We start from the raw sequence: 25,000 nt of genomic DNA, 5'->3' as shown, positions 1-25,000 counted from the left end.
ATCCATTTTTCAAACTTTCACAATTCCCACATATTTCAACCAATTCGAACCATTCCACCTTAAACACATCCTGGAAATTTAAACCACATTTTTCAACCGTTCAACATGTTCCACTCATCCTGCACATTCAAACTATCATTTTTCCAAGTTCCAAAAAATCCCAGGAATTCCCTTTTTCTTGTCGACGACTCCTTCAATCCACTTTAATGGTTCCCCCATCAAATCATTCCTCTTAATTTTAAAAAAAAATTCTCAGTTTTCCCCAAATTCCAGGAATTCTGTAATACCATTTCTCAATTAAAAATGTTACTACTTCAACATTCAAACTCATTCAAATCTATTTAGCATTTTCAAAAAATCCCCGCTTTTCCCGAAATTCCCGATTTTCAATGAAATTCCCGTTGAAAAGAATGGGACATTTTTCAAAGTTCCACAATTCCCACATTTTTTCCCCGATTCAAACCGTTCCAACTTCAAAATATTCAGCCTGTTCAGGAATTGTGTGCTCCCTTTCAACAATTCCTGGATTTCCTGGAATTCCCAGTTTTCAGGGACATTTACCCCATTCAAAATGAATTATACATTTTTCAAACCTCCGCAATTCCCACATAGTTCAACCGATTCCAACCATTCCACCTTCAACACATCCTGGAAATTTAAAACAACCATTTTTCCACGTTCAACAAATTTCCAGGAAATCCTGTTTTTTTTCTAACCGTATTTCCAATCTTTTTTAGCGCGATAACTCCTTTTACATTTCTCAACCGTTGCACTGTCAAAACATTCCTTTTAGTCAGGACAAAAACCCAATATGATTTAGGAACTTGAAAAATTCCCGGTTTTCCCCAAAATTGTGTGATACCATTTAAAAAAAAAAACTGTTACTACTTCAACATTTCTTGACCGATTTAAACAATTCCAACACCAACCAATTCAGTTCATTCTTGCTATTAATTTTTTTTAAATCCCGCTTTTCCCAAAATTCCCAAATCTCCAGGAAGTTCTCATTGAAATGAATGGGACATTTTTCCAAGTCGCACAATTCCCACATTTTTCAACCTATTCCAACATCGACACATTCCACTCATCCTGGACATTCAAACTAACACTTTCCCAAGTTCCAAACCAAATTCCGGTTTTCCTGGAAATTCAAACTCTTCAACATTCAAACTAGTCTTACATTCATACTACGCTCTGTCAGCATTTCAGTTCAACTTCAGCACTGTGCAATGTACAGGGAGGAAGGAGGGACAATGAGGTCCAGTGCCAGATGAGGTACACACCTGATGAAGTCCCCGTTGGGGTCTGTGCGCCGGCCGAAGCCCACGGGACAGTAGCAGTGGAAGAACTGTTGGAAGAAGGAACTGCAGGACAGCCACATCCAACTGCCCGCATTCACGCTCCAGTCGGCGTCCAGAAGCAGCTCCTCAAAGACCTGTCATGCACCAGCAGACTGCAGTGAGGACACGCTGGCTCTGGAACTCTTACTTCATCTTGAAACCAAGAGCTACTTCTTTGGTACTGATTAATGCGAAGGGCTACCAGTTTGATACACACTTAAATAATTTGCCAGAAATAGCCAATGTGCTCAATTTACCTTTAACTCTATGTTATTATTAATAATTAATGATATTTATCTTTGTGGAAACACTGATCGTCTTAATGATTTCTCACAATAAATATATATAGAAACAGATAAATATCAATATGCAACACTTTATTTTTATATTTTCTCTAAGTGCACATTTTTCAAATTGAACATTTTCAAATGATCACTTCTAAGTTTAACTAGTGTCGGAGGCAGATATTTACATATATCCGTATTTAAGTGTTACTTCTTTAATTTCATAATCATATTACAAAACAGCTAGTGTTTTTCTTCCAATTGTGGTCTTTTGGTTGTCTGCAAATACTGGCTAACCTTGAGTGTGGAATGTAAGAAAGAGAGATACTCCTTCTTCTTATCTATTCTTATGTCCAGGTGCGGAGGACAATGGGCATGTGTTTAGGCTGGAAAGACAAGACAACGAGGGTGGGAGGGGGAGAGACTTTATAGAAGAGAAGGTTTCCATTTTTTAGGGGAGACCATCTTAGCTGCGCGATTGAATGTTCTATGCTGGACTGGTCTCAGTATATTTACAAAGCTTTGCAAATATATTACAAAATACCTATTCTGTCTCTGGTGGTTCTTCTACTCAGCTTTAAGTGTCGTAAAGAGCTTGGGAGCGACCAGCGACTTGAATTCCCTGGGAGGAACAACTGGTCCAAACGCAACACTAGCTAGCCACTAACATTTCTATAAAAGAGGAGAAAACACGAAAAAAATGAAAATTACATTTTGAAACATATTTTTATCTTCAATTTAGACTCTTTAAAGTTCAAAATTCAACCGAAAAAAAGAAGAGAAAAACTAGCGAATTCGAATCTTTTTGAAAAAATTAAAAAAATAATTTATGGAACATCGTTAGTAATTTTTCCTGATTAAGAATAATTTTAGAATTTTGATGACATGTTTTAAATAGGTTAAAATCCAATCTGCACTTTGTTAGAATATATAACAAATTGGACCAAGCTATATTTCTAACAAAGACAGATAATTATTTCTTCTAGATTTTTCAGAACAAAATTTTTAAAATAAATTCAAAAGGCTTTGAAATAAGATTTACATTTGATTCTACAAATTTAAAAAATTTTTTTAATCATAATAAGTTTGAAGAAATATTTCACAAATATTCTTTGTCAAAAAAACAGAAGCTAAAATGAAGAATTCAATTAAAATGTATTATTATTCTTTACAATAAAAATTTTTTTTTTACTTGAACATTGATTTAAATTGTCAGGAAAGAAGAGGAAGGAATTTAAAAGGTAAAAAGGTATATGTGTTTAAAAATCCTAAAATTAAAGGTTGTATTTTTTCTCTAATATTGTCTTTCTGAAAGTTAAAAGAAGCAAAGTAAAAAAATAAATGAATTTATTTAAACAAGTGAAGACCACGTCTTTAAAATATTTTCTTGGATTTTCAAATTCTATTTGAGTTTTGTCTCTCTTAGAATTAAAAATGTCGAGTAAAGCGAGACCAGCTTGCTAGTAAATAAAAACAATTTAAAAAATAGAGGCAGCTCACTGGTAAGTGCTGCTATTAGAGCTATTTTTAGAACAGGCCAGCGGGCGACTCATCAGGTCCTTATGGGCGACCTGGTGCCCGCGGGCACCGCGTTGGTGACCCCTGTCTTACATGGTTGCAATGAAATCGGTCACAGAGAAACCCGCGAGCAGCCAGCAAAAAATATGTGATGACTACACAACTTAACCCCCCCCCACCTCATGTTCTCTAAGGGAGAGCATGTCCCAAATTCCAAGCTGCTGTTTTGAGGCATAATATAAAAAAAATTAAAGCTGCAAGCAGCGATGGATGGGACCGACTTTGACGGCACATAAAATCCAAACCGGAGCAGTAATTAAAACTTTTTGGTCAACTTTTAATCAGAAGGGTTCAATCTCTCCCCTGTGCTAGTTTGAAGCCGACACGACAAACGCGCTCAGAGGAGATAATGTTTGAAAAAAGGTGACCGGTTTTTACAAAACTTTTGTTTTGGAGGGGGAATTGCAAACTTCCTGTTGATTTTTGCTGGGGGTTGTCAATATATGAAATGTAGGTCTAAGTGAGACCTACATAGAGGTTTGTGTTTAACGTCTCTAAAACATTCTTACTGAAAGTTACAGGCAGTTTTGTCTGAGCTTTCTTCCTAGGAGCAGTTGTGTCTGTGTTTTCTTCCTAGGGGGCGCTAGAGCGCAATTTTGAGTTTTGGGGTTGGGTTTTTTATTAGATCGCAATTTTTGCCAGTCCTGATGTGTGTGTCCAGTTTGGTGAGTTTTGAAGCATGTTAAGGGGGTCAAATTACAGCTCAAAGAGGCAAAAGTGACTGTTTTTAGTAAACTTTTGTTTTGAAGGGGGAATTACCAACTTTTTGTTGATTTCTGCCAAAGGATGTCAATGTATAAAATCTAGGTCTAAGTCAGACCTACATAGAGGTTTTTGTTTCATGTCTCTACAACATTCCTACCGGAAGTTACAAGCAGTTTTGTCAGTGTTTTTTCCTAGGAGGCGCTAGAGCGCAATTTTGATTTTTGGGGTTTGGTTTTTTTGATTAGATGGCAATTTTCACCAGTCCTGATGTGTGTGTCAAGTATGCTGAGTTTTGAAGCATGTTAAGGGGGTCAAATTACAGCTCAAAGAGGCCGCGGAATAATAATAATAATAAAACGCACAAAATACAATAGGGTCCTCTGTCCCATTGTAAAAGGAATCCCGAAGGGATTCCTTTTACAATGGGCCATGCGGGCCCTAATTAAAGCTGCAAGCAGCGATGAACGGGACCGACTTTGAGGGCTCATAAAATCCAAACCGGAGCAGTAATTACAACTCTTTCATTAACTTTTAATCAGAAGGGTTCAATCTCTCTCCTGTGCTAATTTGAAGCTGACACGACAAACGCGCTCAGAGGAGATAATGTTTGTAATTAAGAGTTGGACAATATCGGAATATCGGACATCCCTAATTGTGTTCAAAGTGTACAAACCTTCACTAAACTATAAACTTTTGTCGAGCCTGGAGCCCATTATTCATATTTACATTGTTTCTTAGGGATACATTTGCTTCACTATAAACACTTTGATTTACTAACCGATTAAGAACCAATTAAGTTTGTAAGTAGAAGGTCCACTGTACAATGCATGCTACTTGAAATGCAGCTACTGCTACTTTGTGGACTCACCTTCATCCCTTCCTCCCAGCTGATCCACAAGTCGCCCCGAGTGAGGAAGCAGGCGACGGCGTGGCGAGCCAAGTGGTGGATCCAGCCCTCCTGCCTCAGCTGAGTCATGATGGCGTCAATCCACGGGAAGCCCGTCTTGGCCTCGGCCCACTTGGCCAGCGCCTCGGGGTTCTTGTCCCACGGGATGCGTACGCAGATGGGGTTCCCCTCCATCTTGTCGAAGCGCGCGTTGTTGGTGGCGGCCGTGTAGAAGAACTCCCGCCACAGCAGCTGTCCGTACAGCGAGAGCGGAGGGGAGCTGTTCTTCTTCACCTGAGCCCACAAAACCAGGACGGTGTTAAAGGCAGGACGAGTCGGGAGGAGCGGCGTGGCGGCGGGGAGCCCACCTTGCGGTAGAGGTCGGTGAGTTTGAAGTAGAAAAGGCGGCAGGAGAGGCAGCCGAAGCGCAGGTAGGGGCTGAGGCCCGTCGGGCTGGCCAGCAGCGAGTTGGCGTTCATCCGGGGACGCTCGAAGTTTGCCACCCATGCCTATAAGGTGCATGAGGAGGGTGGGGGAGGGGAGGAGCATCCCAAAGCAACAACAGACCGTAAGGCGATGTCCACACGTGCAGAAATATTCAATATTTTTTTACACTCCTACACTGCAAAAACTGAAATCGAAGTAAGACGAAATATCTCAAATAAGGGTGATATTTGCTTATTTTCTGTCTGATAAGATAATTCTTCTCACTAAGCAGATTTTATGTTAGAGTTTTTTACTCAGTAAGATATTACAGCTTGTTGCTGAGATTTGATGACCTATATTGAGTAAAAAATGCTTGAAACTAGAATATCAACTCGTGCAAAGCTGTGTCATCAACACTCACAAGTAGAGATAAATGCGTTAAAATGTAATATCGGAAATGATCGGTATCGTTTTTTTAATTATTGGTGTCGTTTTTTTATTTTTATTAAATCAACATAAAAAACACAAGATACACTTACAATTAGTGCACCAACCAAAAAAAAACCTCCCTCCCTCATTCACACAAAAGGGTTGTTTCTTTGTGTTATTAATATTCTGGTTCCGACATTATATATCAATACAGTCTGCAAGGGATACAGTCCGTAAGCACACATGATTGTGCGTGCTGCTTGGTCCACTAATAGTACTAACCTTTAACAGTTAATTTTACTCATTTTCATTAATTACTAGTTTTTATGTAACTGTTTTTATATTTCTTTTTTATTCAAGAAAATGTTTTTAATTTATTTATCTTATTTTATTAATTTTTTTTAAAGGGGAACATTATCACCAGACCTATGTAAGCGTCAATATATACCTTGATGTTGCAGAAAAAAGACCATATATTTTTTTAACCGATTTCCGAACTCTAAATGGGTGAATTTTGGCGAATGAAACGCCTTTCTAATATCCGCTCTCTTGACGTCACATCGGGAAGCAATCCGCCATTTTCTCAAACACCGAGTCAAATCAGCTCTGTTATTTTCCGTTTTTTCGACTGTTTTCCGTACCTTGGAGACATCATGCCTCGTCGGTGTGTTGTCGGAGGGTGTAACAACACGCACAGGGACGGATTCAAGTTGCACCAGTGGCCCAAAGATGCGAAAGTGGCAAGAAATTGGACGTTTGTTCCGCACACTTTACCGACGAAAGCTATGCTACGACAGAGATGGCAAGAATGTGTGGATATCCTGCGACACTCAAAGCAGATGCATTTCCAACGATAAAGTCAAAGAAATCTGCCGCCAGACCCCCATTGAATCTGCCGGAGTGTGTGAGCAATTCAGGGACAAAGGACCTCGGTAGCACGGCAAGCAATGGCGGCAGTTTGTTCCCGCAGACGAGCGAGCTAAACCCCCTGGATGTCTTGGCTCACACCGTCCCTTATGCCACCGAAGATGATCAAGAGAAGAATATCGACCCTAGCTTCCCTGGCTTGCTGACATCAACTCCAAAACTGGACAGATCAGCTTTCAGGAAAAGAGCGCGGATGAGGGTATGTCTACAGAATATATTAATTGATGAAAACTGGGCTGTCTGCACTCTCAAAGTAAAAGTGCATCTCACTTTGTCTACGCTTTTGGTTAAAAAGTGAAAGTTAGAAAATAATATCAGCTTCTTGTTTGTTTACCAGGGTTATAAAGACCGGAATGCGTGTTTGGATTGCAGCGTTACTGTCGTCATAGTTTTATAGTCAACAAACTATTATTTCATCATTTTCTTCAAAAAATAGAAGCACAAACTTAGACCAAAGGCAATACTGACCTTTCTCTCCAAATGGCGTTCTATCCGGGTCAGGGCCTCAGTCTCTCCTCCCGGCCACACTGCTGTCGGCAGACCCTCCGTGTCGAAGCCTGAATGCAAGAACGACGACACAAATTTCATTTTACATCATTAAATGTCATGAAATAGTAAAAATAAGCTTCAAAACACCTTGATGCAATTGCAATTGTACAAACCCCGTTTCCATAGGAGTTGGGAAATTGTGTTAGATGTAAATATAAACGGAATACAATGATTTGCAAATCATTTTCAACCCATATTCAGTTGAATATGCTACAAAGACAACATATTTGATGTTCAAACTCAAACTTTATTCTTTTTTTGCAAATAATAATTAACTTAGAATTTAATGGCTGCAACACGTGCCAAAGTAGTTGGGAAAGGGCATGTTCACCACTGTGTTACACGGCCTTTCCTTTTAACTACACTCAGTAAACGTTTGGGAACTGAGGAGACACATTTTTTAAGCTTCTCAGGTGGAATTCTTTCCCATTCTTGCTTGATGTACAGCTTAAGTTGTTCAACAGTCCGGGGGTCTCCGTTGTGCTATTTTAGGCTTCATAATGCGCCACACATTTTCAATGGGCGACAGGTCTGGACTACAAGCAGGCCAGTCTAGTACTTGCACTCTTTTACTATGAAGCCACGTTGATGTAACACGTGGCTTGGCATTGTCTTGCTGAAATAAGCAGGGGCGTGCGTCCATGGTAACATTGCTTTGATGGCAACATATGTTGCTCCAAAACCTGTATGTACCTTTCAGCATTAATGGCGCCTTCACAGATATGTAAGTTACTCATGTCTTAGGAACTAATACACCCCCATACCATCACAGATGCTGGCTTTTCAACTTTGCGCCTATAACAATCCGGATGATTCTTTTCCTCTTTCGTCCGGAGGACACGACGTCCACAGTTTCCAAAGACAATTTGAAATGTGGACTCGTCAGACCACAGAACACTTTTCCACTTTGTATCAGTCCATCTTAGATGAGCTCAGGCCCAGCGAAGGGGACAGCGTTTCTGGGTGTTGTTGATAAACGGTTTTCACCTTGCATAGGAGAGTTTTAACTTGCACTTACAGATGTAACGACCAACTGTAGTTACTGACAGTGGGTTTCTGAAATGTTCCTGAGCCCATGTGGTGATATCCTTTACACACTGATGTCGCTTGTTGATGCAGTACAGACCTTCGATCCCTCAGGCGGCACTGCATCAAAAAGCGACATCAGTGTGTAAAGGATATCACCACATGTTCGGAAAACCACTGTCAGCAACTACAGTTGGTCATCTACATCTGTAAGTGCAAGTTAAAACTCTACTATGCAAAGCGAAAGACATTTATCAACAACACCCGGAAACGCCGTCGGCCTCGAGCTCATGATTTACACAACGTGCCAACTTCACTGGTTTTGAGTTGTGTACGCTACATAAATAAGATATGAATAGGCATTTCTTTCCGAGATAAAAAAGGCATATGGAATCATTAGTTTACTACATGAGCCCAAACAGTACGAGGACCACTTTCTAATGTGTGAGCTTTGGATTGGTACAGTAGGGAAATTGTAAATGAGGCCTTAAGGTGTGCATGGCAGATTACCGGCTGAGTGTGGACTGACAAGATGGACACAAGCTCGGTATGGATAGATTTAGACCAGAAACAGCTTGCGGACCTGTGTCCGTCAAGTATTAGAGAACTTCAAATACATCCTAAGGGTGAAAGAGTGGCACAGTTGAAGACAGCAGATCAGGTTAAGTCTTTGCTATTAATGGAGTCAGAAAAAAAATCCCATCTGTGAATGGAAACTAGACATCTGGACGCAAGCTCAAAGGAGGCACAGCTAACAATGATCCAATAGGTCAAAGTTAGGCCAGTCTCGTCATTTTCGTTGACTTAATTAACGTGGGAATTAATTCTATTTTTCTTATTCTAAATTAAGATGCATCAATCATAGGGATGTTCACACACACAAGTGAAGTACTTGGTCCACAGCCATACAGGTCACACTGAGGGTGGCCGTATAAACAACTTTAACACCGGTACAAATATGCGCCGCACTGTGAACCCACACCAAACAAGAATGACATACACATTTCGGGAGAACATCCGCACCGTAACACAACATAAACACAACAGAACAAATACCCAGAATCCCTTGCAGCACTAACTCTTCCGGGACGCTACAATACACACCCCCCGCCACCCCCTAACCCAGTGGTTCTCAAATGGGGGTACGCGTACCCCTGGGGGTACTTGAAGGTACGCCAAGGGGTACGTGAGATTTTTTTTTAATATTCTAAAAATAGCAACAATTCAAAAATCCTTTATAAATATATTTATTGAACAACAAAATAAATGTTGAGAATTAAGTTCATGAATCCAGATGGATCTCTGTTACAATCCCCAAAGAGGGCACTTTAAGTTGATGATTACTTCTATGTGTAGAAATCTTTATTTATAATTGAATCACTTGTTTATTTTTCAACAAGTTTGTAGTTATTTTTATATCTTTTTTTCCAAATAGTTCAAGAAAGACTACTACAAATGAGCAATATTTTGCACTGTTATACAATTTAATAAATCAGAAACTGATGACATAGTGCTGTATTTTACTTCTTTATCTCTTTTTTTCAACCAAAAATGCTTTCCTCTGATTAGGGGGTACCTGAATTAAAACAATGTTAACAGGGGGGTACATCACTGAAAAAAGGTTGAGAACCACTGCCCTAACCCCCCCACTTCAACCCCGCCCACCTCAACCTCCTCATGCTCTCTCAGGGAGAGCATGTCCCAAATTCCAAGCTGCTGTTTTGAGGCATGTTAAAAAAAAAAAAAAAAAATGCACTTTGTGACTTCAATAATAAATATGGCAGTGCCATGTTGGCATTTTTTTCCATAATTTGAGTTGATTTATTTTGGAAAAACTTGTTACATTGTTTAATGCATCCAGCGGGGCATCACAACAAAATTAGGCATAATAATGTGTTAATTCCACGACTGTATGTATCGGTATCGGTTGATATCGGAATCGGTAATTAAGAGTTGGACAATATCGGAATATCGGCAAAAAAGCCATTATCGGACATCTCTAATCAATTTTTAATCAAATCTTAGCTCCTGAATCGTAATCGAATCATGAGGTGGACAATGATTCCCACCTCTATTTACATCTTAAAATACAGATCTGGTGAAATAAAACTAACAATAGACATACTGGAGGTGAGGACATCAGTCTTAGGTATGAATCGACGTAAAAGACAAGCCAAATCGGTGTTAAAAAAGGCAAAAAAAAATTCAAAATGCATCATGGCACTAAAGTCTCACTCATGACAAACAAATCTCATTTGCATTAACGCCACACACACAGTGATAATAGATTTTAAACTACCGTATTTTTCAGAGCATAAGTCGCACCGGGTGAAAATGCATAATAAAGAAGGAAAAAAAAAACATATATAAGTCGCACTGGAGTATAAGTCGCATTTTTTGGGGAAATTTATTTGATCAAATCCAACACCAAGAATAGACATTTGAAAGGCAATTTAAAATAAATAACAGGCTGAATAAGTGTACGTTATATGAGGCATAAATAACCAAGTGAGAACGTGCCTGGTATGTTAACGTACCGTAACATATTATGGTAAGAGTCATTCAAATAACTATAACATATAGAACATGCTATACGTTTACCAAACAATCTCTCACTCCTAATCAATAAATCCCATGAAATCTTATACGTCTAGTCTCTTACGTGAATGAGCTAAATAATATTATTTTATATTTTACGCTAATGTGTTAATAATTTCACACATAAGTCGCTCCTGAGTATAAGTCGCACCCCCGGCCAAACTATGAAAAAAACTGCGACTTATAGTCCGAAAAATACGGTATATAAATTACAGCATCAAGGTTAAAGGCCTACTGAAATGCGATGTTCTTATTTAAACGGGGATAGCAGGTCCATTCTATGTGTCATACTTGATCATTTCGCGATATTGCCATATTTTTGCTGAAAGGATTTAGTAGAGAACATCGACGATAAAGTTCGCAACTTTTGGTCGCTGATAAAAAAAAGCCTTGCCTGTACCGGAAGTAGCAGACGAGTAGCGTGACGTCACAGATCTGCACATTGTTTACAATCATGGCCACCAGCAGCGAGAGCGATTCGGACCGAGAAAGCGACGATTTCCCCATTAATTTGAGCGAGGATGAAAGATTCGTGGATGAGGAAAGTGAGAGTGAAGGACTAGAGGGCAGTGGGGGCGATTCAGATAGGGAAGATGCTGTGAGAGGCGGGTGGGACCTGATATTCAGCTGGGAATGACTAAAACAGTAAATAAACACAAGACATATATATACTCTATTAGCCACAACACAACCAGGCTTATATTTAATATGCCACAAATTAATCCCGCATAACAAACACCTCCCCCTTCCCGTCCATATAACCTGCCAATACAACTCAAACACCTGCACAACACACTCAATCCCACAGCCCAAGGTACCGTTCACCTCCCCAAAGTTCATACAGCACATACATTTCCCCAAAGTTACGTACGTGACATGCACATAGCGGCACGCACGTACGGGCAAGCGATCAAATGTTTGGAAGCCGCAGCTGCACGCGTACTCACGGTACCGCGTCTGCGCATCCAACTCAAAGTCCTCCTGGTAAGAGTCTCTGTTGTCCCAGTTCTCCACAGGCCAATGGTAAAGCTTGACTGTCATCTTCCGGGAATGTAAACAATGAAACACCGGCTGTGTTTGTGTTGCTGCAGCCGCCCGCAATACACCGCTTCCCACCTACAGCTTTCTTCTTTGCTGTCTCCATTGTTCATTGAACAAATTGCAAAAGATTCACCAACCCAGATGTCCAGAATACTGTGGAATTTTGCGATGAAAACAGACGACTTAATAGCTGGCCACCATGCTGTCCCAAATTGTCCTCTACAATCCGTGACGTCACTCGCAGGCGTCATAATACCGAGACGTTTTCAGCAGGATATTTCGCGCAAAATTTAAAATTACACTTTAGTAAGCTAACCCGGCCGTCTTGGCATGTGTTGCAATGTTAAGATTTCATCATTGATATATAAACTATCAGACTGCGTGGACGGTAGTAGTGGGTTTCAGTAGGCCTTTAAGTAACTCAAGTAAAGTAATTGTTTCTCACCAAGCTCCTCCAGCGACGGCACCCCGTACTTGTCCCCGTGGTCGTCCGAGATCGGGGTGACGCAGTGAGCCATCAGGCTGTTCGACAGCGTCTCGGCGGGCATCTCCGGAGGATCCAGCCGGCTGATGAGGGTCTGGAAACGCTTGTAGGTGAGTGGCGGCTGCCCGCCGTTCAACTCGATGATCCTTGGGGGAGGAGGACGGAGAACGTCAGTCTGGTTGTCGACTCCATGCATGTGGGAGTCCCACTACCGTATTTTCCGGACCTTGGGGCGCACTGCCCACGAATGGTCTATTTTTTTAATCTTTTTAAGGCGGACCGGATTATAGGGTGCATTAAAGGAGTCATATTATTATTATTTATTCTAAATGTAAAAGACGTCCTTGTGGTCTACATAACATGTAAAGGTGGTTCTTTGGTCAAAACGTTGCATAGATGATGTTTTACACATCATCTTCAAGCCACTTTCTGACAGTCGCTTCAGGATGCGCCGTTTTGTGGGCGGGTCTTATTTACGTGGCTCACCTTCCACAGCGTCTTCTCCCCCGTCATCTTTGTTGTAGCGGTGTAGCGTGTAAGGACGGGAGTGCCAGAAGTGTCAAAAGACGGCGCTAACTGTTTTAATGACATTCAGACTTTACTTCAATCAATAACGTGTGCCGTGAAAAACCGTACGACCGGAACTCTCTAATAACTAAAGTTCCTTGGGTGAATAATGTAAACTCACTACACCAGTACGTTTTAGCGCTTTCATGGCGAGTTAACTGACAGATATAAGTAAGAACTTTACACTACTTTATATTAGAAATGGCAACAGCGGAGGATGAATGTCCCATAACAAGAAGATAGAGAAAAAGAAGAAGCTCATCGACTAGGTCGTCGGCACGGACTACAAAGGCGGACGCGCGCAATTTTTCAGGATTCATGCAGATCCCAAATACAGATCAGCAGGTACCAGAAGGTAAGAAAAGTTGCTTTTGCTTTATATTGCGAAACAAAACGCCAGATAATATGTCTTACCTTATACACACACCATAATAATACTCCTATGTTAAACGCGCCGACAATCCATCAAGCGGTGCGGCTTCATAGCTTACCAAAGTTGTACTAAAACATTTTTGATTGATTTTTGAGGGCCGTGTGTAATGTTCTATATTTTCAATGGGACATATAACATGTTGGTGTTGTTTACTTGAGTCATATTGCCATCATAATGGCCTAGTGGTTAGAGTGTCCGTCTGTAAGTGCAAGTTAAAGGGGAACATTATCACCAGACCTATGTAAGCGTCAATATATACCTTGATGTTGCAGAAAAAAGACCATATATTTTTTTTACCGATTTCCGAACTCTAAATGGGTGAATTTTGGCGAATTAAACGGCTTTCTAATATTCCCTCTCGGAAGCAATCCGCCATTTTCTCAAACACCGAGTCAAATCAGCTCTGTTATTTTCCGTTTTTTCGACTGTTTTCCGTACCTTGGAGACATCATGCCTCATCGGTGTGTTGTCGGAGGGTGTAACAACACGAACAGGGACGGATTCAAGTTGCACCAGTGGCCCAAAGATGCGAAAGTGGCAAGAAATCGGACGTTTGTTCCGCACACTTTACCGACGAAAGCTATGCTACGACAGAGATGGCAAGAATGTGTGGATATCCTGCGACACTCAAAGCAGATGCATTTCCAACGATAAAGTCAAAGAAATCTGCCGCCGGACCCCCATTGAATCTGCCGGAGTGTGTGAGCAATTCAGGGACAAAGGACCTCGGTAGCACGGCAAGCAATGGCGGCAGTTTGTTCCCGCAGACGAGCGAGCTAAACCCGCTGGATGTCTTGGCTCACACCGTCCCTTATGCCACCGAAGATGATCAAGAGAAGAATATCGACCCTAGCTTCCCTGGCCTGCTGACATCGACTCCAAAACTGGACAGATCAGCTTTCAGGAAAAGAGCGCGGATGAGGGTATGTCTACAGAATATATTAATTGATGAAAATTGGGCTGTCTGCACTCTCAAAGTGCATGTTGTTGCCAAATGTATTTCATATGCTGTAAACCTAGTTCATAGTTGTGAGTTTCCTTTAATGCCAAACAAACACATACCAATCGTTGGTTAGAAGGCGATCGCCGAATTCGTCCTCGCTTTCTCCCGTGTCGTTTTCGTCGGTTTCGCTTGCATACGGTTCAAACCGATATGGCTCAATAGCTTCAGTTTCTTCTTCAATTTCGTTTTCGCTACCTGTCTCCACACTACAACCATCCGTTTCAATACATTCGTAATCTGTTGAATCGCTTAAGCCGCTGAAATCCGAGTCTGAATCCGAGCTAATGTCGCTATAGCTTGCTGTTCTTTCCGCCATGTTTGTTTGTGTTGGCTTCACTATGTGACGTCACAGGAAAATGGACGGGTGTATATAACGATGGTTAAAATCAGGCACTTTGAAGCTTTTTTTAGGGATATTGCGTGATGGGTAAAATTTTGAAAAAAACTTCGAAAAATATAATAAGCCACAGGGAACTGATTTTTAATGGTTTTAACCATTCTGAAATTGTGATAATGTTCCCCTTTAAAACTCTCCTATGCAAGGCGAAAACCGTTTATCAACAACACCCAGAAACGCCCTCGGCTTCGCTGAGCCTGAGCTCATCTAAGATGGACTGATACAAAGTGGAAAAGTGTTCTGTGGTCGGACGAGTCCAAACATCAAATATCTTGTCTTTGTAGTGCATTCAACTGAATATGGGTTGGAAAGGATTTGCAAATCGTTGTATTCCGTTTATATTTACATCTAACACAATTTCCAAACTCATATGGAAACATGGTTTGTATATGACTCTAGGGCAGGGGTCGGCAACCTGTACCAGTCAAAGAGCCATTTTGACCAGTTTCACAAATTATAGACAACAATGGGAGCCGCAAAAATGTTTTGAAATTTTAAATGAAATAACACTGCATACAAAGTATTTTTTTTGCTTTGTGCTATGTATAAACCAGGTGTCTCAGACACGCTGCCCACACCTTTATGTGGAATTTGAAAGCTGGTGCGGCACGCGGGTTTTAAATGAATGGCTCAGCGTCATGCGTGCCGTGATGGTACAGCATATAGCACCCACTACAACCAGCGTGCCTGATCAGCCACATGTAGTATGGGGCTTCCGCTTGCTCAGTAGGTGACAGCAAGGCATACTTGGTCAACAACCACACAGGTCACACTGACGGTGGCGGTATAAAAAAACAAAAAACTTTAACACTCTTACTAATAATGCGCCACACTGTGAACCCACACCAAACAAGAATGACAAACAAATTTCGGGAGAACATCTGCACCGTAACACAACATAAACACAACAAGACAAATACCCAGAATCCCATGCAGCCCTAACTCTTCCGGGATACGTTATATCCGGAAGTCTCACGGGAAAATTGGGGGGTTCGGCAAGTAAGCCGCTGAGCCGCAACCGAGTGATCAAAGAGCCGCATGCGGCTCCGGAGCCGCGGGTTGCCGACCACTGCTCTAGGGTAAACAGTTGCAAAATGAGCGCAAAAAGCTAGCACTTTAATGTTAGCATGCAACTTTTATGACTGTAAGGTGTATGGCTGCAGAATTAAGACCAAAAAAAGCGTAAAATGAGCACAAAAAAAAAAGTGTTTACATAATCCTGGATGAATAAACATGAGAGCATTTATGAATAAACGTGGCCGCACACACACATCCATGAATATTCAGTGTTACGTACTTGTCCAGGTCGTAGAGGGTGTGTGATGTCTTGACGACGACCTCCACTCCGGCCTCCATGGCCAGCTTCTTGATGGCGGCGTCCCTCTCCTTCCCAAACGGCTCCGAGTCGTATTCGAAGGTGAGGCGGGAGATCTTCCACTCCTGAAAACACCCACCAAATACCGAGTCCACACTTAATAACGAGTGTATCCGCAGGAGAAGGAGGGCATTCTGAAAGGAGGCGCTGACCTTAAAGAGGCGCGGGAACACGTTGGCGGGTTGGCCCCTGACGACAAAGAGGCGGGAGTTGAGCTTGCGAAGGTTGGCATCGAGGTCCTCCAAACACTGGAGAAGAAACCTGGGGGGGGACACATGAGCAAATCCACATTTGTTCCACAAACTGACGAATCACACAAATACATCTGTACCAGTTGCCCACTAGTGGGTTCCCCTGACCACCAAACACTGGCACGAGAGTCCAGTTTTCAGGTTGAATCAAGTCTTTTATTTTCATCCACCAGTATGATAGGCCTTTTCAGTCTGGCGTGTCTCTACTTTGCTCTTTAGTGTCTCTCCCGTGTCTCGGACCGGCTGCTGCTAATAAGCATGGCAGGTGATTGGATGGTCAGCCCCAGCTGGGTAATCCAATCCCCTGCCAGCTGTGCTTCGAGGCCGGTCCTTCCACACCTCGCTCCGCGGCAGGCCCGCAGACCACGCCCCCCTCCACAACATCCTTTTCAATAGGGATCGTTCTACCAACGCTCATCCTTGCCGATTATTATTACTTATGTGTCTTATTTGTCCTTCTGTGGAACAAGGATGCAAATGGAGAATTACTGCTTGCGTATCTGTGTTTACATATGTGACCCCGTGTAGATGAGCTGTGACTGTGTCTCGCACACCTTTTCACAGAGATGCTCTGGTTCTTTACGACCTGCACAGAACCTGATTACTCTAATTACAAGTACCGTATTTTTCGGACCGACTGTAGTTACTGACAATGGTTTTTCTGAAGTGTTCCGGAGCCCATGTGGTGATATCCTTTACACACTGATGTCGCTTTTTGATGCAGGTGATCGAAGGTCCGTAATCTGCAGTGATCTCCAGAGTCGCAGTTTTTTTTCATAGTTTGGCCGGGCTCCAGTGCGATTTATATATATATGTTTTTTTCCTTCTTTATTATGCATTTTCGGCAAGTGCGACTTATACTCCGGTGCGACTTATGCTCCGAAAAATACGGTACAAATTTGTCAAAGGTGAGATGAGATGAAAAGTACTAGAACACGGGACCTTAAAAAAAGGCTCCGAGTTTGTGTAATTTCTATTCTTTTTAACTAACTGTCAAGGAAAACTTCCATATCAAATAAACAAAAGACAATAACAAAAACAATGGCAATAGTGAGAGCAGAAACCTTAAAGGGGCGGAGCTAAACAGTCCAGTGTGATGGTGAAAGCACAATCTTCCCTTCCAAAACCGGAAGACAAAAAAGTAGGGGTGCTCAAAAAAAAACAACCTTCATATCCAAATCGCGATTTTTATTCATAACATTTTAAACAGATTTTTGAGAATCGATTATAAAAAAAAGTTAATTAAAACAAAAAAATAATTATAATTTTTTTAAGAATACATTTTTAGATTAAACAAACACATTTTGTTGATATTAAAATTATTATTAATCCTACACACACACAAATACAGTATATATATATACTATATACATATATATACTATATATAAACACACACACACACACACACACACATATGTATATACATATCAGTGACGTGCAGTCACTAGAGGCAGGTGAGGCGGGGCCTCACCTGCCATCATAGAAAGAAAAAAAATGTAAAAAGAAAAAAATTTATTAAATTGTTATATGTATCCAGTGATTATACTATAAAGTTATTTTCCATTTAACTTCACCAGTTTTAGATTATTTTAATTTAAAATCGCTGAATTTTCACATTTGCCGTTCAAATACTGAGAAGAGACGGTGCGTTGTGCCTCAACACGGATTGCGGACTCGGCTAACTGCTGGCCTGCTGTGCAGTGAGACCGTATTGCTATATGAATTATATTATACATTTCCATAGTTTAGTTAGCTGAGGTATATAATGTACAGTGTATTTTGTCAACAACTGTGTGTGTGTAACGTATTTCTTGTGCTGAGCGATCATAAAACGGCTGCAAAAGACGCACTGGCTGAGGCTCGCAGTAATCCCGCCTCCTGCACCCCCGCCGTAGAATGCACCCCCTGACGGGAGTGTTATATCAACTAAAGCCCACACTTAAACTTTCCACGTGCAAGATTGAATCTATTTAAAAAAGTTATTTCATAAGAAGTCAAAAAGTGCAAAAACAATAATGTTCGTGTTGGAGGAGTTGTGAATGACTGCAGGGCCACAACATTAGGTACACCTGCAGACTGCAGGTGTACCTAATTCACAACTCCTCCAACACGAACATTATTGTTTTTGCACTTTTTGGCTTCTTATTAAATAACTTTTGTAACCTATTTTTATGGGCTTTCCTCTTTGTGATGTTAAGTTCCTGTTATGCGCTGTTATACAGTATATGCCTTGAGCTCTTATTTTGAAGGCGCTAAGAGCGGAAGTGATGACACGTTGGAGTGGAGCGGAGGTTTTTGAAAGAAGGTAAATAAAGTGGTCCTCGTGTAAACTGGAGCCTCCGTGTTTGTTATTTTGTAGTTTCATACAGTATAGGCGACATTTATAAACCCTCGGTTACACTTTTTTAAATAGATTCAATCTTGCACGTGGGAAGTTTAAGTGAGGGCTTTAGTTGATATAACACTCCCGTCAGGGGGTGCATTAATCCAGCACAACAGCGGCACATGGACTTCATTTATAAGTAAAGGTAAGACCATAATAACGTTTTTTTTTAATTAAATGTGCTTTTTTGTGTGCTACAGTTTGTATGTGTAAAGTTAAAGTTAAGTTAAAGTACCAATGATTGTCACACACACTAGGTGTAATGAAATTTGTCCTCTGCATTTGACCCATCCCACATATACATATATACTGTATATATACATACATATACAGTATACACATATATATATATATATATATATATATATACCGTACACATATACAGAGGCATAGAGGCAGTTTTGTCTGTGTTTTCTTCCTAGGGGGCGCGAGAGCGCAATTTTGAGTTTTGGGGTTTGGATTTTTGATTAGATCGCAATGTTCGCCAGTCCTGATGTGTGTGCCCAATTTGGTGAGTTTTGAAGCATGTTAAGGGGGTCAAATTACAGCTCAAAGAGGTGGTGGTATAATAATAACAAAACGCTAGAATCGGTCCCTAATAATGATACAGGCACTAAAAATGAGCAATCAGTGCCTTCTATGTAAATTCAACTTAGATGAATGGCAAATACGGAAGATGAGTCATGCTTTCTGGCGCGGACGTGGGCTGTGCTTACCTTCGTGTGCATGTTGTTAAGTGGGCGTCCGCACTGCCGATGCTAAACAAATCATTCTGGGTGACATGCGAGGCGTGCGTCTGAGCGTGCACGTGAGCTTGCACGTGGAGTGCGCCCCGGGGGCCAAAGAAGCGCTTTGTGCGCGTGCACAACTACATGCTTATATGATTCTCCACAGGTTGTGAGCCTTCGGAGACACTTCTTGTTATTGCTGGCTGATCGTGTGTGTGTGTGTGTGTGTGTGTGTGTGTGTGTGTGTGTGTGTGTGTGTGTGTGTTCAGTCCTTATATAACTGTACTGGCCTACATCTTTTAGTACAAACACACACAAGTTTCCATCAGTCCACAACGCAATCCCTTAGCCTAGAAACCTCATTCCTTCTCTAAACATCTCCATGCACAAACTATCTTCTGTAAATGTTAAAAAAAATATAAAATAAATTAGCTTATGAATGACCTTTTACGGTATTTGTCCACTCCGTCAGCTTCGTCTGACTCTTCCTTAGCAGGCACGTGTCAGGTCGTGTTGGAAACTGCCTCACTATAGCTGCGTTTCCATTGCAGTTTTTATCCGCAAAATAAAAGCGATATTTCAAAAAATTTGGATGAAGTACATTTACGACTAGTACCGTTTTTTTCGGACTATAAGTCGGGGGTGCGACTTATACTCAGGAGCGACTTATGTGTGAAATTTCATTCACGTAAGAGACTAGACCAGGGGTCGGCAACCTTTACCACTCAAAGAGCCATTTTGACCCGTTTCACAAATTAAAGAAAACAATGGGAGCCACAAAACTCTTTTGAAATTTAAAATGAAATAACACTGCATACAAAGTTTTTTTTTTGCTTTGTGCTATGTATTAACCAGGGGTCTCAGACACGCGGCCCGCACCTTAATATGAAAATTTAATGTTAGTGCGGCCCGCGTGTTTTATATGAATGGCGCCTGACAGCGTCATACTTGCCAACCCTCCCTATTATTGAATACACCTATTATTTTGTCTACATCAGGGGTGCTCACACTTTTTCTGCAGGCGAGCTACTTTTCAATTGATCAAGTCGTGGGGATCTACCTCATTCATATATATAATTTATATTTACTTATTTATGAAATATATGTTTTTGTTAACAAGTTAAAGGTGTTTAATGATAATGCAAGCATGTTTAACACATATAGTTAATATTGTTAATAAATTAAAGGTGTTTAATGATAATACAAGAATGTTTAATACATATAGTTAATATTGTTAACAAGTTAAAGGTGTTTAATGACAATACAAGCATGTTTAACACATATAGTTAATATTGTTAATAAGTTAAAGGTGTTTAAAGATAATACAAGCATGTTTAACACATATAGTTAATATTGTTAACAACTTAAAGGTGGTTAAAGATAATACAAGCATGTTTAACACATATAGTTAATATTGTTAACAAGTTAAAGGTGTTTAAAGATAATACAAGCATGTTTAACACATATAGTTAATATTGTTAACAAGTTAAAGGTGTTTAATGACAATACAAGCACGTTTAACACATATAGTTAATATTGTTAACAAGTTAAAGGTGTTTAAAGATAATACAAGCATGTTTAACACATATAGTTAATATTGTTAATAAGTTAAAGGTGTTTAAAGATAATACAAGCATGTTTAACACATATAGATTCCTTTCTTTCATGAAGACAAGAATATAAGTTGGTGTATTACCTGATTCTGATGACTTGCATTGATAGGAATCAGACAGTGGTGCGGATAACGTCCGCATTTTCGAATGGAGGAGAAAAAAGTTCCTCCTTTCTGTCCAATACCACATGAAAGTGGTTGGTTTTTGGCATCTTATTTGTCCAGCTTCCGTACTCCTTTGTATACACTTTACAAGAAATACATTGTCGGCAAACTCCGTAGCTTGCTAGCTTGTGCACGCCAGCTTTCTGAGACTCTTATTTTGTTAGCGCAACTGTGCAACTGTGCAGTCGGTCTTTGGAGTTTTGACGACAGGTACGGCGCCAGAGTCTGTTGAAATAAAAGTGTTTCTCGCCTTCCAGTCGGTAATTTTAATGAGCTGGCAGCAGCCAGCGTCATCTCAGAAGACCCTCGGGTGCCGTGAATGTCAATCAAGTGACGAAAGTGACGTCATAGTGAAGATTTATGATCGCTCATTTTTAGGACTATTTTTTTAATGCCTGACAGGTGATCCACTGACACACCCTCTACGATCGACCGGTAGCTCGCGATCGACGTAATGAGCACCCCTGGTCTACATTATAAAGGACAAACTGTAAAAAATTGATTAATTGTTAATATTTGCTTATTTTCTGTTTCAACATGTTTTACCTACACTTCTGTTCAAATGTAATAATCACTTATTCTTCTCTTCTTTGATACTTTACATTAGTTTTGGATGATACCACACATTTAGGTATCGATCCGCGGTCCTCTCCAAGGTTTCTCATCGTCATTCTCATCGACGTCCCCACTGGGTTGTGAGTTTTTCCTTGCCCTTATGTGGGCTCTGAACCGCATGTCATTGTGGCTTGTGCAGCCCTTTGAGACACTTGTGATTTAGGGCTATATAAATAAACATTGATTGATTGATTGATAGTAGTGGCTCTTCGGACTGACAATGGCCTCCGGGCCACACTTTGGACACCCCTGGTTTCCTTGATCTGACCAGTCTAGTCTTGAAATGTTAGTGTCATGTGCCAGTTTGTACTCCAGGTTCAGAACGCAATACGGTCACTCGCCACATTGCTGGCATGCAGACCCGATCCCGCACACGCTCTGCAGGGGGGGGGATCACGTTACGTTCTGAACACGACGGGCGCACGTTCTCGGGAGACGACAGAGCGGCGGCTGTGTCGGCGCGCCGCCGTTCGCTGGTAGCGTTTTTCCAGGCCGCACATCCGCTGGCTTTGGAGAGCTCCTCGTGGCAAGTAGGTCACCGTCACGTAAGCGCTGCTCGGCACACTAACCTACTTCTGCATGCTCGCTTGTTGCACAATGGACAAAAGCTACACTTTCATTCCATACAGTTCAGCCCAAAATCAATGGCACCCTGGCCAGATATTGATTGTGAGGGTTTATTATGACTAAACACAGCAGTACCTCAAGCTAAGGCTGGGCGATATATCGATATACGCCATATATCGCGGGTTTGTCTCTGTGCGATATAGAAAACGACTATATCGTGATATTGGAGTATACGTTCTCACGCAGTTGCTTTTAGCTGCGGACATTACACTACAAGCTCTTCTCACTCGGTCTTGTCTCTCCTTCTCACAGACAAGCGCACCTTCTTACAAACCCCGTTTCCATATGAGTTGGGAAATTGTGTTAGATGTAAATATAAACGGAATACAATGATTTGCAAATCATTTTCAAACCATATTCAATTGAATGCACTACAAAGACAACATATTTGATGTTCAAACTTATAAATCTTTTTTTTTTTTGGCAAATAATCATTAACTTTAGAATTTGATGCCAGCAACACGTGACAAAGAAGTTGGGAAAGGTGGCAATAAATACTGATAAAGTTGAGGAATGCTCATCAAACACTTATTTGGAACTTATTTGGCAAATTGGGAACAGGTGGGTGCCATGATCATGATTGGGTATAAAAGTAGATTCCATGAAATGCTCAGTCATTCACAAACAAGGATGGGGCGAGGGTCACCACTTTGTCAACAAATGCGTGAGCAAATTGTTGAACAGTTTAAGAAAAACCTTTCTCAAGCAGCTATTGCAAGGAATTTAGGGATTTCACCATCTACGGTCCGTAATATCATCAAAGGGTTCAGAGAATCTGGAAAAATCACTGCACGTAAGCAGCTAAGCCCGTGACCTTTGATCCCTCAGGCTGTACTGCATCATTAAGCGACATCAGTGTGTAAAGGATATCACCACATGGTCTCAGGAACACTTCAGAAACCCACTGTCAGTAACTACAGTTGGTCGCTACATCTGTAAGTGCAAGTTAAAACTCTCCTATGCAAGGCGAAAACTGTTTATCAACAACACCCAGAAACGCCGTCGGCTTCGCTGGGCCTGAGCTCATCTAAGATGGACTGATACAAAGTGGAAAACTGTTCTGTGGTCTGACGAGTCCACATTTCAAATTGTTTTTGGAAACTGTGGACGTCGTGTCCTCCGGACCAAAGAGGAAAAGAACCATCCGGATTGTTATAGGCGCAAAGTTGAAAAGCCAGCATGTGTGATGGTATGGGGGTGTATTAGTGCCCAAGACATGGGTAACTTACACATCTGTGAAAGCGCCATTAATGCTGAAAGGTACATACAGGTTTTGGAGCAACATATGTTGCCATCCAAGCAACGTTACCATGGACGCCCCTGCTTATTTCAGCAAGACAATGCCAAGCCACTTGTTACATCAACGTGGCTTCATAGTAAAAGAGTGCGGGTACTAGACTGGCCTGCCTGTAGTCCAGACCTGTCTCCCATTGAAAATGTGTGGCGCATTATGAAGCCTAAAATAGCAAAACGGAGACCCCCGGACTGTTGAACAACTTAAGCTGTACATCAAGCAAGAATGGGAAAGAACTCCACCTGAGAAGCTTCAAAAATGTGTCTCCTCAGTTCCCAAACGTTTACTGAGTGTCAAAAGTGTGCCCGGAGGCCATTTGCGGCTCACAGCTAATGTTTTAAAGGCCCACGGCACATTCTAAAAATACTATTAAAATAAACAAAAAACATAACAAAAGTGAAATAAAAAAGCTTAAAGGTGAAATGTAATTTAGAAAAAGTTGCAAAGTTGACTACCGTAATAAAACAAAGCAGTTTTTTTTTTCTTTCAAACTGTCATTGCTCAAAACATAATATTGAATCAAAATCAATGTTATTAAGAATTATTGACCTATCCAAGGTTCCCATTACTTCACATCAAATATTACACTAAGAAAAATATTTTTGGTGGAAATAATAAATAACCCAAAAATGTATATTTTGTTGTTCTCTTACTGTACCGAAAATGAACCGAACCGTGACCTCTAAACCGAGGTACGTGCCGAAACAAAATGTTTGTGTACAGTTACACCCCTACTTAATTCACTCACTTAATTCATTGAATTGAATAAAGAAATGGTCAAAAACATGACTGAGGTGTGCGTGTAGCTGACTCGGTAAAGCGACACAAGCATAGTCATTTACAATCTGCACCAAGCTCAAGCAGAAGGGGTCCATAAAGGGTGTAAAAACACCAGCTAAGAATGTTCAAACATTTTTTTTAAAGAAAGAACATTTATCTGTGAAAATATGGAGAAGCAGCTTGAAGGAGATAATGTAGAAGTCCATTTTCCAAGGAAAATGCTGTTCATAACATAACATCGGCCGATAAATGCTTTAAAATGCAATATCGGAAATTATCGGTATCGGTTTCAAAAAGTAAAATGTATGACTTTTTAAAACGCCGCTGTACGGAGTGGTACACGGACGTAGGGAGAAGTACAGAGCGCCAATAAACCTTATAAAGGCACTGCCTTTACGTGCCGGCCCAATCACATAATATCTACGGCTTTTCACACACACAAGTCAATGCAATACATACTTGGTCAGCAGCCATACAGGTCACACTGAGGGTGGC

The 25,000-nt window shown here is 40.9% G+C and overlaps 2 protein-coding genes across 5 annotated transcripts in view; one reads left to right on the top strand and one right to left on the bottom strand.

Annotated features, from left to right (window-relative positions):
* The window catches only part of LOC133572293 (cryptochrome-1-like), a 63,347-nt gene that overhangs the window by 16,854 nt on the left and 21,493 nt on the right, over window positions 1–25,000 (bottom strand). For all 3 annotated transcript variants that reach the window (XM_061925187.2, XM_061925205.2, XM_061925196.1), the window contains exons 3-9: window positions 16,201–16,309; window positions 15,971–16,113; window positions 12,235–12,419; window positions 7,044–7,132; window positions 5,162–5,302; window positions 4,776–5,087; window positions 1,284–1,435 (exon numbers count right to left, since the gene is read on the bottom strand). In XM_061925187.2, the coding sequence (XP_061781171.1) occupies window positions 1,284–1,435; window positions 4,776–5,087; window positions 5,162–5,302; window positions 7,044–7,132; window positions 12,235–12,419; window positions 15,971–16,113; window positions 16,201–16,309 (1,131 nt within the window). The remainder of the gene's footprint in view (window positions 1–1,283; window positions 1,436–4,775; window positions 5,088–5,161; window positions 5,303–7,043; window positions 7,133–12,234; window positions 12,420–15,970; window positions 16,114–16,200; window positions 16,310–25,000) is intronic.
* Window positions 1–25,000, top strand: part of tmem81 (transmembrane protein 81) — an 80,567-nt gene that overhangs the window by 40,551 nt on the left and 15,016 nt on the right. The window lies entirely within an intron of this gene.

The sequence above is a fragment of the Nerophis lumbriciformis genome, linkage group LG01 (assembly GCF_033978685.3).
Source record: "Nerophis lumbriciformis linkage group LG01, RoL_Nlum_v2.1, whole genome shotgun sequence".
NCBI lineage: Eukaryota > Metazoa > Chordata > Actinopteri > Syngnathiformes > Syngnathidae > Nerophis > Nerophis lumbriciformis.
Note: the sequence above shows the minus strand (reverse complement) of the source record. Positions and strands in the feature narration are given on the sequence as shown.